At 43.8% G+C, this 14,155-nt stretch overlaps 2 protein-coding genes across 4 annotated transcripts in view; both read right to left on the reverse strand.

Moving 5' to 3' along the window:
* The window catches only part of LOC132455180 (zinc finger protein 431-like), a 66,247-nt gene that overhangs the window by 3,583 nt on the left and 48,509 nt on the right, over window positions 1-14,155 (reverse strand). Inside the window, exons 1-5 of one of the 3 annotated variants that reach the window (XM_060048972.1) lie at window positions 5,692-6,064; window positions 3,330-3,457; window positions 2,423-2,703; window positions 1,477-1,540; window positions 589-872 (exon numbers count right to left, since the gene is read on the reverse strand). In XM_060048972.1, coding sequence (XP_059904955.1) covers window positions 589-872; window positions 1,477-1,540; window positions 2,423-2,703; window positions 3,330-3,414 — 714 coding nt within the window. In that variant the 5' untranslated portion in view covers window positions 3,415-3,457; window positions 5,692-6,064. Of the gene's footprint in view, window positions 1-588; window positions 873-1,476; window positions 1,544-2,422; window positions 2,704-3,329; window positions 3,458-5,691; window positions 6,065-10,562; window positions 10,627-14,155 lie in introns of those variants that run through there. The other 2 variants (XM_060048971.1, XM_060048970.1) reach the window with 2 other exon arrangements.
* LOC132455203 (zinc finger protein 431-like) overlaps window positions 6,180-14,155 on the reverse strand; it is a 36,125-nt gene continuing 28,149 nt past the window's right edge. Inside the window, exon 5 of the mRNA XM_060049011.1 lies at window positions 6,180-9,256. Within this exon, the coding sequence (XP_059904994.1) occupies window positions 7,848-9,256 (1,409 nt within the window). The 3' untranslated portion in view covers window positions 6,180-7,847. The remainder of the gene's footprint in view (window positions 9,257-14,155) is intronic.

The following is a 14,155-nucleotide window of genomic DNA, read 5'->3' on the forward strand; positions in this document are numbered from 1 at the left end:
AGTTCAAAGCTGAGTGTAGGATAAAATGTGATTAACTATTACTATTAAGTGCAAAAATGCCGAAATCTTTATTTTTTTGTAAACCACTTTGCTGACGAAGCATTGTAGGGAAAGTTTAGCAGGTACTTTCTCTTAAATCGACCATCTTTCGTCTTCTTTAAATGCGACTGCATCACCTTCTCTCCCATGATGGTCAGCAGCTTGCGGATTTCACCGTCTCTCCAGTTACAACTATTCATGTTGATATCGCTGCATCGTCTCTGTTGTAGAGACAATGCAGCAACACCTCTACCCAAGCCTCGCCCCTAGAACCGCAAGGCTGTCTTATCGCATTTACATCAAAATGAAACCCCCAATATGTGTAGGGTCAGAGAGGGTTAATAGGGGTGCGAAATAAAGCCCATAAATTACCTTGGTCAGTGTAAACGCACAGATTACACAAGGGAAAAGTTGGGCAAAGACGGGCATATTTGGCGGTGTAAAAACGTTTGCTGAATCATAAAGGTGTGGGCTTTCAATGGGTTTGTTTTAGAGTTGTAACAGAGGAAGCCTCTCTTTTGGAGGGTGAATGAGAAGATGATTTCCAACCTGCATACTCAGCTCCTCGCGGCAGACCAGCCGCTCGCCGCGCTCCAGGCTCTTGGCCACGCTGTGGTCCGCAGACAGCGAGTTCAGGACCTCCCCTTCTGACGCGGTGAAGAGGGTGTCATGGCCGTCCTCCGCCAGTGGGCCCTCCCCTTTTCCGTAGACGCTCAGAATCTTCAGTTCCTCGCTGTGACTGGACATGTGGGAGGAGCCCGGTGCGTCCACAACAAGAATCTCTGAGGTGGCGTTGCGCTCAGTGCTACGGTCTCCAACGGCATCGCAGTCTTCTGCAGAGGGAGAAAAAAAGGAAAAATCAGTTGTTTTGATACATTATTTGCATAAAGGGAGGCATTGTGTATTTGTACACGTGTAAGAAACTCTTAAATGTATGCAACATTGACACAGAGGGTTTAAAATGTGTACTGCTGACAAAGATTCACAGTTTTGGAGAGGGACGTCTCCTCCAGCCCCCTCCTCCCTAGACTCAAAGCTCAAGTGGTTGGCCAGGTTAAGGACACCCAACGAACACCAGCGCAAAGTGATCTGAGCACAACATGACATGCGAGACAAGCGCAATAATTATATTTTGACACTAAAAAGCAACAACGTGTCCTTCCCTCTAAGCTGATCAGCTAACATTGCATGCATTATGAATTCATTGATGATTGAGAATGTTAAACCAGCTCATGTGGCATCCGTCTTGAAACCCTTCTGGGCTCTTGACTGATTCCATCTTTGAAATGCAACTCCCAAGTTTGACTCGTGTTTTAGCAGGGCGCTTGTCATGATGCTTTTCAAAAGAGGACAAGGCTTTTTAGCGCAGGTAGAATCGAGTACATTCTCAGTTGATCCAGGTCGTTTGCTTGCATAGATGCAATGTGTATTACCAACCTACGGTGGGCAAGCCTCCACCAGTATCCTCTTCAACCTTGATTGAAATGGTGTCTGGGGTCTGCTGCTTTCCACATAAAGAAGGAAACACACACAAGACATATTCTTTCATTTTCACAGAATAGTGGTCAATCCCCACTAACGACACATTAGGCATTTTTACACTGCCAAGCTGGTTCGGTCGCGGCTTGGCACGCCCTGCAATTTCAATGTCTTGTCTGTGTAAAACCAAGGGGGTAAAATCCCCCTTCGTCTCAGAGCTGGCTTGCTTGGTTCACAGGAGAAGGCGGGCCTTCACACGGAGAGTACGACCCTTTACAATGACTTGCAAAAAAAAAAAAATTAAAGACCCCCGCATGCAAGAATGAGTTCACATCCGTGTGTAGGCTAAAACGCAATTAACTATTTACAAGTGCAAAAATGCCGAAATATTCTTTACTTTGCTAACCACTTTGCTGACGAAGCATTGTAAGGAAAGTTTGTCTGGAACTTTCTCTTTAGATCGACAATCTTTCGTCTTCTTCAAATGCGACTGCATCACCTTCTCTCCCATGATGGTCAGCAGCTTGCGGATTTCACCGTCTCTCCAGTTACAACTATTCATGTTGATATCGCTGCATCGTCTCTGTTGTAGAGACAATGCAGCAACACCTCTACCCAAGCCTCGCCCCTAGAACCGCAAAGCTGTCTTATCGCATTTACATCAAAATCAAACCTCCAATATGTGTAAGGTCAGAGAGGGTTAATAGGGGTGCGAAATAAAGCCCGTAAATTACCTCGGTCAGTGTAAACGCGCGGATCACAAAGGGGAAAAGTTGGGCACAAGACAGGCATATTTGGCAGTGTAAAAACGTTTACTGAATCATAAAGGTGTGGGCTTTCTATGGGTCTGTTTTAGAGTTGTAACAGAGGAAGCCTCTCTTTTGGATGTTGAATGATTTCCAACCTGCACACTCAGCTCCTCGCGGCAGACCAGCCGCTCGCCGCGCTCCAGGCTCTTGGCCACGCTGTGGTCTGCAGACAGCGAGTTCAGGGCCTCCACTTCAGACGCGGTGAAGAGGGTGTCATGGCCGTCCGTCGCCAAGGGGCCCTCCCCTTTTCCGTAGACACTCAGAATCTTCAGTTCCTCGATGTGGATGGACATGTGGGAGGAGCCAGGGGCGTCCTCACCCAGAATCTCTGAGGTAGCGTTGCGATGAGTGCTACGGTCTCTAAAGGCATCGCAGCCTTTTGCAGAGGGAGAAAAAAGGAAAAATCTATTGTTTTGATACATTATTTGCATAAAGGGAGGCATTGTGTATTTGTACACATGAGAGAAACTCTTTAAATGTATGTAACATTGACACAGAGGGTATAAAATGTGTACTGCTGACAAAGATTCACAGTTTTGGAGAGGGACATCTCCTTCAGCACCCTCCTCCCTAGACTCAAAGCTCAAGTGGTTGGCCAGGTTAAGGACCCTCAACGAACACCAGCGCCAAGTGATCTGATCACAACATGACATGCGAGACAAGCGCAATAATTCTATTTCGATACTAAAAAGCAACAACGTGTCCTTCCCTCTAAACTGATCAGTTAACATTCATGCATTATGAATTCATTGATGATTGAGAATGATAAACCAGCTCATGTGGCATCTGTCTTGAAACCCTTCTGGACTCTTGACTGATTCCATCTTTGAAATGCAACTCCCAAGTTTGACTCGTGTTTTAGCAGGGCGCTGGTCCTGATGATTTTCCAAGAAGACCAGGCTTTTTAGCGCAGTTAGAATCTAGCATCAGCCTAGAATCTATGCTGCCTAAATCTACTACATCAAAGAAAAAAAATACTTAATGAGGAAAGTACACACTCACTTTTAAAATGGGGCTGCCAAGACTTTAAGGATGGATGTGTGCCTACAAATATGCGTTTCCAGGTGTTCTTTCTGGCAGGCGACATCCCTTGAAAGAAGCTGCTGAATGTAAGCACTTGATGAGCTGGCCTGCGTAGAGAGAACAAAGTAAAATCAGTACTCAATTTTTTATATTGCATATAGTCCAGGTGCAAGTTGTAAGAAGATATAAGCACAGTGATGTTTCTAGGTATGCGTCCTGCGTCCCTGACGCATTAAAATCTGAAAGGACGCACTAAACTCACTATCCATGCGTCCCGGGACGCATCTCATTTTCCCCATGAAAAACGATACATTGTGAACATTAAACAACTCGTGTTTAATCACAGTGGGTGTGTTCGAAACCGCGTACTTGCTTACTACTCATACTAACTATGACGTCAAATTGAGTAAGCGAGAACTTAGTAAGCGAGTTTAGGTAAGCGAGTAGTATCCGAATGTCTTCTACTTCCGGAAAGATTTTGAGTAAGCATCGCTAGCTTACTAGACGTACTAAACTGCCCCAGAATGCACTGCGTCTATTCAAAAGAACAGTGGAAGCAATGGCGCTAAACGGGGAGCCGCAGCAGCAGTGCTTTTAATAATTGTTTAACAATTGTTTTAACATATCACCGCAAATCCTTAGGTTGGAGGTGTACTGTGACGTTAAATGTGACGTTTATATATTTATTTATAATGTTTATTAACGGCGCCCGGTCGGTAGGTTATTGACACGTCATTTGATTCACGTCATTTGAGGTGGTTAAGTAAGGACGGTCTTCTGAACGTCGATTACTCAAATGGATTACTCAATCATTATTTAAGGATTCGAGAAGTAAGCCAAATATTTAGTAGGTAGTAAGCAGTAAGCAAGTAGGCGGTTTCGAACACACCCAGTAACTGGCCCAAAAAACCTTCTTGTGAGCAGATCGGACAAGCGCTGTTTCAACCCTCTGCGCATCTACTCGGCGCAGACGTGATCTCCTGTACAAAGTATCGCGACATGCTAATTTAGCCGCTACCAAAACAACTAGCTCGTCACTGCTGATTTCATTTCAACAATTAAAAATACGAACTTCAGAGTAAATAAACCCACGTTTCCACTGCTCGATGCTGTGCTCATTCGTGTCAAATGAGCAAATCAAACAAATCAAACATTGAATATATGTACATTTATGACAAAATCGTGAGGACTAGACTTGTGACACACACACACACACACACACAAATGTGGCGCTCGCGCGGTAATAGCTCATTGGCGCCACCTAGTGATCATTATGTGCAAATGCACAGCCTCTCATTAAAATGACTTAGGGGTTTGACCCCTCTTGCGGCGCTAGGAGTAAGTAAAAATGGCCCGGCGTTTCTAGTGTTAAACATGAAAGGTTGAGTACTCAAGCTCTAACCATATCATACCACCATCAAGGAGTTTAACACTATTAATTTAATTTAAGAAATAGAATAATAATAAAAAAGAAACACATTTTTAAACTGGGGAGTCGACCCATTGAATTTCTCAGGGACCCACCAAACTCGCCACCTGTGGGTCCCGGGGACTCACTACATTGAAAACCTATCAACATCACATGTTTAGTGAATTACATTAGCCTAATACTTAAAATGAGTTATATGAAATGATATTACATCCTTGATTTGTTTACATATTTTATAGTTCATCTCATCAACTCAATACCATGAAATCAAGCTCTGCAGAAATTTGCTAATAACCCTTTGATTTGAATCTGGTGTGAAGGGGAAAACATGCCTATAATAGTGCGTTCCAGGTACACTTTTTTTGCCCGTAAATAACCAGCTAAAACTGGGAGTACAAGAGGGTAGAAGGGTAGAAAACACGGGTTGCCTGGAATGCACCATATGTATTTAGGTTGAGTTTAACAGGTCGATCATCTCCTCATCAGTAAAACGCTAGAACTACTGCGGTCCAGTGGCCGGTAAAATACAGTTGTATTCGTTTGTTGTATGGTGAGCAGACATTGTTAAACATTGCATTCCCTTGGTCTCCAAGCAGTAGAGATCAGTGCCTGTAGCCCCTTTGTTGAATTGTGCCCATTCTCGTGTGATGCCCCTTACTTTCTGAGGTGCACACTCGAGTTACAGTGTGTGTATTATAGGAATGATTGGGCGGCCATGTATTAGTCCGCTGTCCTTGCTTTCATAGGTCCGTGGTATTTACACACATAACTGATGCTATCAGTATCTACCGTAACATTAGCGATAGTAACTTGGCTGTTAGCTGTAGCGCTAATGCTAAAGCAACATTATCATGCTAACAAGGTAACCATATACAGTAAAGCAACACAATGATATGGCGTTAGTTAACTTACTTTTTCGAGGTTTGGAGCTGAGCCGAGGAGAGTTGGTACTGATCCAGACTTGATTTTCAGACATTGAGCAAGTCCAGCTTTGTATTCGCCCAAGTTGAGGAAGCAGTCGTCAGTGAAATGATTGGCGCAGACTGGCGCATTTCCAGAGACAATAAAATTAACCCACTGGTTCTTCAGCGGCTCGGGTGAATTAACAAAATATAGACGTTTGTGTTCATTTGTACATCCAAACACTGAGCAACTACGATGCTTCGCTCGTTTGCAAGCCACGGTGTCTCTCAAGGAAAGAACTATGTGTACACTTTCGTAACACATTTTCTCATGGGCGGTCGGGACAAATAATCTGGCCGGGAAAAATAAGAGAAAGGGGAGGTAACCTTTCCCCGTAATATATTTTTTTTTTTTCATTGAACATGGTTAAAAATAATTCAAACTAAATAACGAGTATTAAAACGCAAGAAAATAATCCTAAACAATAAATAATAAAGTTCAAATTATACCGTTTTTTTTTTAATTATGATGATGATGTTCAGCTCGTATGTTAAAAGAAATCAAAGCTTTTGGACCAAACAATAACACAATATTTGAACAGATTAACCGAAACCATCAAACAAGTAAAAGAAAAACAGAAATTCACTGCTCCAGCTCATAACAATTCATTACTTTTTTAGTTTTGATATTGTGGTACATTTTAAGCCTTTTGCATTGGTTCAAAGTTTCCCTCTGGCTTAGGAAGTTCACACAGGACACAGACACAGACACAGACACACACTAAACAGAAAAATAAGAGACCCGACACAAACCCAACCCCTGATTAATCATGGTAGGTTTGTTATCCTACCAAGAGTATTAAAGAAACACTTGACACTACACTGTGTCTCAACTCATTGTAGTAATTTGGAGCTGATTGGACAATTCAGCCAATGAATCAAATAGGTTACCTCCCTCAGCAGCATTCGTGCATTGCGCAACATGACTACATGCAGAGAGAAGTGATAGTTAGTTAGCAGAGTCGTAAAAGCACTTTCTACCCATTTCAGTGGAGGAATGGACTCCTCATGCAATGTTATACTTAAAAGGATCAAGTAAATTACATATTAATCAAGTCTTTCAGCATGTATTTAAAAAAAAAAAATGATACAACGGTCCCAAACTGCATTTGAAATAGACCTTGAGACTCGGGTAAAACACTATAGGACATTGATCATGATATGCCTCAATATCAGAATAACAACCATGGGTCAAATAGCAATGGCTCGTTGAATGAAAGTGAAAGTAGTGTAAGCTTGTCCAGGCCCTGCAAGTCAGGATGTAGGCTATGAATCAGAATATTTTTTTAGCTTGTGGGCATCCCAGAAACCAATTCTATATTTTCTTTGGGAGGACCCCCGTCCATTACTGCACCCCACCCACGAATTGGATCACCACCAGCCGCTGCTGTAAACAGGGAGTGAAGGGGGACCAATGCTAGGAATCTTCTGACTTTGTCCCGTTAGAATAATGCTGCATTCTAGAGGGAGGACCGGCTTAAACTGAGCATCACTGAGATCTCGACATTTAACCAGGGACCATTTAAAATGGTTCATCTTCAACCATTATGATACAATCCATCCAAGGTAGTTAGCATTAAGCGCAAAGAATGGGAAGGTAAGTGGAATGAACACAATCATGTATAATGTGGGGTTCAATCGCAGTCTATTTCACAAGTGAACTTTGCAGGCTTTTTGTAATAAGCTAACAAAGATAAGGGTAATGAGTGTCGTGGCAATATCAAGCAGACTTTAACATACAAATTATATAATCCCCGTTTGAATAATTTGTCTATTTCAATGAATTTCTAACCATTCTCCATGGAACTAGAGATACCTCCTGCCCTCTCTAATCGAAAGGTGTTGGTAGTTTTGGATTTGCAACTGTGGGCACCAAGTTTGATACTGAGGCCAATCCAAAGACTTCTTTGTTGTGTAGATTCATTTAACTGCCTTGCAGCCATGTCCACTTCATCCCTATTGTGAATTGCAATTCAACTTGGTCTCTCCTCTGGCCAATCCTACACTCCACGAAAATCAGGCGAATCAAAAGTTGAAGGCGTTTAATCATGATGAAAAGAAAAACAAAAAGCAGTAATTTCAATCAATACAGGACAGAGGTCTCAATCAAAGCGTCCCGTTACCCCGTGTCAAAGTGTGCTTGAGCATGTGCACACGCAAATTGCTTGGGTCGCTGTAGCTGGCGTTGCAGTGCAGACACACGCAGGGCTTTTCCCCAGAGTGAGTCCTCAGGTGGATCTTCAGGTTGCATTTCCGTTGGAAGCCCTTCGTGCATTGGTCACACCTGTAGGGCTTCTCCCCAGAGTGAGTCCTCATGTGGATCTTCAGGGTGCCTTTCTGACTGAAGCGCATCGTGCATTGGTCACACTTGTAGGGCTTCTCCCTAGGGTGAGTCCTCATGTGGATATTCAGGTTGCTTTTCAGACTGAAGCGCTTCGTGCATTGGTCACACTTGTAGGGCTTCTCCCCAGAGTGAGTCATCATGTGGCGCTTCAGGTGGTCTTTCAGAATGAAGCCCTTCGTGCATTGTTCACACTTGTAGGGCTTCTCCCCAGAGTGAGTCATCATGTGGCGCTTCAGGCGGCATTTCAGACGGAAGCATTTCTTGCATTGGTCACACTTGTAGGGATTCTCCCCAGAGTGAGTTCTCATGTGGCGCTTCAGGAGGTCTTTCAGAATGAAGCCCTTCGTGCATTGTTCACACTTGTAGGGCTTCTCCCCAGAGTGAGTTCTCATGTGGCGCTTCAGGAGGTCTTTCAGACTGAAGCACTTCGTGCATTGGTCACACCTGTATGGCTTCTCACCGGAGTGAGTCCTCAAGTGGCCCGTCAAGTGGCTTTTCTGACTGAACCACTTCGTGCATTGGTCACACTTGTAGGGCTTCTCCCCAGAGTGAGTCCTCAGGTGGATCTTCAGGTCGCATTTCCGCTGGAAGCGCTTCGTGCATTGGTCACACCTATAGGGCCTCTCCCCAGAGTGAGTCATTATGAGGCAATTCTGGTGGCTTGTGCTTCGGCAGCGCTTCGTGCATTGGTCACACTTGTAGGGCTTCTCACCGGAGTGAGTCCTCATGTGGCTCTTCAAGTGGCTTTTCAGACTGAAGCCCTTCGTGCATTGGTCACACTTGTAGGGCTTTTCCCCGGAGTGAGTCCTCATGTGGACAATCATATTGGCATTGTTGGGAATAACCTTTCCACACAAGACACCGGGCCGGCCCTTGCGGCAGCCCTGATGCCCAGTCAGCTCCTCAAGGCGGACGAGTCGCACGCTGCAGTTCAGGCTCTTGGCCACGCTGTGGTCTGAGGACAGCGAGCTCAAGGCCTCCAGTTCTGACGCGGCAAAAAGGGTGTCATGGCCGTCCACCGCCAGTGGGCCCTCCCCTTGTCCGTAAACGCTCAGGATGCGCAGCTCCCCGCTGTGACTTGACATGTGGGAGGAGCCAGGGGCGTCCACACGCAGACTCTCCGAGGTGGCGCAGCGCTGCGTGCTGAAGTCTCTAATGTCATTGCCGTCTTCTTCAGAGAGGAAAACAGAGAGAAAGTAATGTTTTAATTAATCTTTTTCACAAAAGGTATACAGCATGCACTTTGTACACACTTGTGTATTGGAAGAACTATATTTGGACATTCTTTCCAACTTCTGTGTGTTGATTATGCATTTTCCTTGTCGCCCTTTGGATGGTCAAGGGTTAAATGCTCCTGCTGAGAAGGCAAAATCGAGTACATTCTCAGTTTATCACAGTTGTTTTCTTGCATAGATGCAATGTGTATTACCAACCTACGGCGGGCATGCCTCGACCAATATCCTCTTCTACTTTGATTGAAATGGTGTCTGGTGTCTGCTGCTTTCCACATAAAGAAGGAAACACACACAAGACATATTCTTTCATTTTCACAGAATAGTTGTCAATCCCCACTACCGACAGATTAGGCATTTTTACACTGCACTTGGAACGTCCTGCAATTTCAATGTCTTCCCTGTGTATTTATTTTTATCTGAGTGTAGGTGTGAGAAGGTGGAGGATTTCACCTTCTCACAGTAGGCTAAAACACTATTAATTATTTACAAGTGCAAAAATGCCAACATATTCTTTATTCTGCTAACCAGCAGTTCCTCGCTGTGGCTGGACATGTGGGAGGAGCCAGGGGCGACTACACCCAGATTCTCTGAGGTGTCGTTGCGCTGAGTGCTACGGTCTCCAAAGGCATCGCAGTCTTCTGCAGAGGGAGAAAAAAAGGAAAAAGTTATTGTTTTGATACATTATTTGCATAAAGGGAGGCATTGTGTATTTGTACAAGTCAAAGAAACTCTTTAAATGTATGCAACATTGACACAGAGGGTTTAAAATGTGTACTGCTGACAAAGATTCACAGTTCTGGAGAGGGACGTCTCCTCCAGCAACCTCCTCCCTAGACTCAAAGCTCAAGTGGTTGGCCAGGTTAAGGACACTCAACGAACACCAGCGCAAAGTGATCTGATCACAACATGACATGCGAGGCAAGCACAATAATTCTATTTTGACACTAAAAAGCAACAACGTGTCCTTCCCTCTAAGCTGATCAGCTAACATTCATACATTATGAATTCAGTGATGTTTGAGAATGATAAACCAGCTCATGTGGCATCTGTCTTGAAACCCTTCTGGGCTCTTGACTGATTCCATCTTTGAAATGCTACTCCCAAGTTTGACTCGTGTTTTAGCAGGGCGCTGGTCATGATGCTTTTCCAAAGAGGACCAGGCTTTTTAGCGCAGGTAAAATCAAGTACATTCTCAGTTGATCCAGGTCGTTTGCTTGCATAGATGCAATGTGTATAACTAACCCACGGCGGGCAAGCCTCCACCAATATCCTCTTCAACCTTGATTGAAATGGTGTCTGGGGTCTGCTGCTTTCCACATAAAGAAGGAAACACACACAAGACATATTCTTTCATTTACACAGAATAGTTGTCAATCCCCACTACCGACACATTATGCCTTTTCACACTGCCAAGCTGGTTCGGTCGCGGCTTGGCACGCCCTGCAATTTCAATGTCTTGCCCGTGTTAAACCGAGGGGGTAAAATCCCCCTTCCCCCTTGAAGACTTCTATGTTTGCTTTAGCTTTCTGCTAAATCTTAAATACATTGCACTTTCTAAAAAGCTTTTTTAACTTTGCCTTTATTTTCTATTGTAATACTAAAATGCCTTTTTAACTTTGTTATGTTTTCTTTTACTTATCAGTTATTTTATTTTATTGTATGACAATGTTTATATGTGAATCACTGAGTGCCTTGTGTATGAAAAGTGCTACATGAATAAAGTTGCCTTGCCTTGCCTTCGTCTCTGAGCTGGCTTTCTTGGCTTTCCTACACACCGAGTGTAGGACTCTTTACAATGAATTGCAAATAAATATTAACATATTGTTTGATTCAAGACCCTCGCATGCAAGAATGAGTTCAAATCTGAGTGTAGGATAAAACGTGATTAACTATTTACAAGTGCAAAGATGCCGAAATATTTTTTTGGGCAAACCACTTTTCTGACGAAGCATTGTAAGGAAAGTTTGCCAGGTACTTTCTCTTAGATCGACCATCTTTCGTCTTCTTTAAATGCGACTGCTTCTCTCCAGTTACAACTATTCATGTTGATATCGCTGCATCGTCTCTGTTGTGGAGACAATGCAGCAACACCTCTACCCAAGCCTCGCCCCTAGAACCGCAAAGCTGTCTTATCGCATTTATTTAAAAAAAATTAAGTGGACCGCAGTCGCACTATACGAGGGTAGAGTTTAGATCGAATTTCAAGCTTTTGGCCGTGATATTATATATACAAACATTATATTATATACTATTATATTATATATAGAGCTCCGGGAGTCGCAAACGGCAACATTCACTTTCTCCTCCGTGCTGCAGTTCACCCCGGACTGCACTGCACCGAGTTTGACGGTTGAACGCTGATTGGCTGTTACGTTACACATGTGACTCTGTGGCCACGCTGTTGAACGCCGATTGGCTGTCATCACGCGTCATAACGTGAAATTTGCGTCAAAGTTCAAATATTTGAACTCGAGCGAATTCTTTTCGCGCAACAAATTCTCGTGAACGCGCTCGCCTGTGCACGGCAAAAGTGTGGCGTGACAAATCAAAACTTGCGCCGGTTTTCTCTCGCGAAAAATTTGCCCGATACGCGTCTCTGCGTTCACTTTGTATGGGATCTTGTCGCCCCGTCGCGTTTGGTGTGAACGTACGGTTGAGGCCAGCACTGGAACCGTGAACTTACACGTTACATGACGTAGCCTAATGCCCGGTGTTCAGTTACCCAACATTTATCGCGTGCATTTATTAGCTCCTTAATGTTGTCCAATTGGAACATTTGCAGCTTTATTAATCGCTAAATAAATAGTATGTGTTATTTTTTATTTAAATATTTGTTTTTTTCGGTTTTCGTTTACTGATTTTTCCTAAACGGTTATGATTTACTTACCGGTTACACGTGTACACGTGTACCCGGTCACACCCCTAGTTAATATGGGTGCGAAATAAAGCCTAGTGTCAATTACCTCGGTCAGTGTAAACGCGTGGATCACACAGGGGAAAGTTGGGCATAAGACGGGCATATTTGGCAGTGTAAAAACGTTTACTGAATCATAAAGGTGTGGGCTTTGGGCTATGGGTGTGTTTTAGAGTTGTATCAGAGGAAGCCTCTCTTTTGGATGTTGAATGATTTCCAACCTGCACACTCAGCTCCTTGCGGCAGACCAGCCGCTCGCCGCGCTCCAGGCTCTTGGCCACGCTGTGGTCCGCAGACAGCGAGTTCAGGGCCTCCACTTCAGACACGGTGAAGAGGGTGTCATGGCTGTCCGTCGCCAAAGGGCCCTCCCCTTTTCCGTAGACGCTCAGAATCTTCAGTTCCTCGCTGTGGATGGACATGTGGGAGGAGCCAGGGGCGTCCTCACCCAGAATCTCTGAGGGGGCGTTGCTACGGTCTCTAAAGGCATCGCAGTCTTTTGCAGAGGGAGAAAAAAAGGAAAAATCAATTATTTTGATACATTATTTGCATAAAGGGAGGCATTGTGTATTTGTACACATGAGAGAAACTCTTTAAATGTATGTAACATTGACACAGAGGGTTTAAAATGTGTACTGCTGACAAAGATTCACAGTTTTGGTGAGTGACTTCTCCTCCAGCACCCTCCTCCCTAGACTCAAAGCTCAAGTGGTTGGCCAGGTTAAGGACACTCAACGAATACCAGCGCAAAGTGATCGGATCACAACATGACATGCGAGACAAGCGCAATAATTCTATTTTGACACTAAAAAGCAACAACGTGTCCTTCCCTCTAAACTGATCAGCTAACATTCATGCATTATGAATTCATTGATGTTTGAGAATGATAAACCAGCTCATGTTGCATCTGTCTTGAAACCCTTCTGGGCTCTTGACTGATTCCATCTTTGAAATGCAACTCCCAAGTTTGACTCGTGTTTTAGCAGGGCGCTGGTCCTGATGCTTTTCCAAAGAGGACCAGGCTTTTTAGCACAGTTAGAATCTAGCATCAGCCTAGAATCTATGCTGCCTAGAATCTACTACATCAAAGAAAAAAAATACTCAATGAGGAAAGTACAGACCTTCACTTTTAAAATGGGGCTGCAAAGACTTTAAGGATAGCTTTGTGCCTACAAATATGCGTTTCCAGGTGTTCTTTCTGGCAGGCGACATCCTTTGAGAGAAGCTGCTGAATGTAAGCACTTGATGAGCTGGCCTGCGTAGAGACAACAAAGTAAAATCAGTACTCAATTTTTTACATTGCATATAGTCCAGGTGCAAGTTGTAAGAAGATAAGCATGTTTAGTGAATTACATTAGCCTAATACTGAAAATGAGTTCTATGAAATGATATTACATCCTTGATTTGTTTACATATTTTATAGTTCATCTCATCAACTCAAATCAATACCATGACATCAAGCTCTGCAGAAATTTGCTAATAACCCTTTGATTTGAATCAGGTGTGAAGGGGAAAACATGCCTATAATAGTGCGTTCCAGGTACACTTTTTTGCCTGTAAATAACCAGCTAAAATTGGGAGTACAAGAGGGTAGAAGGGTTTGAAAACACGGGATGCCTGGAACGCACCATTAGGGTGAGTTTAACAGGTCATAAATTATCTCATCAGTAAAACGCTAGAACTACTGCGGTCCAGTGGCCGGTAAAATACAGTTGTATTCGTTTGTTGTATGGTGAGCAGCAGACATTGTAAAACATTTCATTCCCTTGGTATCCAAGCAGCAGAGATCAATGCCTGTACCCCCTTTGTTGAATTGTGCCCATTCTCGTGTGATGCCCCTCGCTTGCTGAGGTGAACACTCGAGTTACAGTGTGTGTATTATATGAATGAATGGGAGGCCATGTTTTAGTCCGCTGTCCTTGCT

The sequence above is a fragment of the Gadus macrocephalus genome, chromosome 4, assembly GCF_031168955.1.
Source record: "Gadus macrocephalus chromosome 4, ASM3116895v1".
NCBI classification, from domain to species: Eukaryota; Metazoa; Chordata; class Actinopteri; order Gadiformes; family Gadidae; genus Gadus; species Gadus macrocephalus.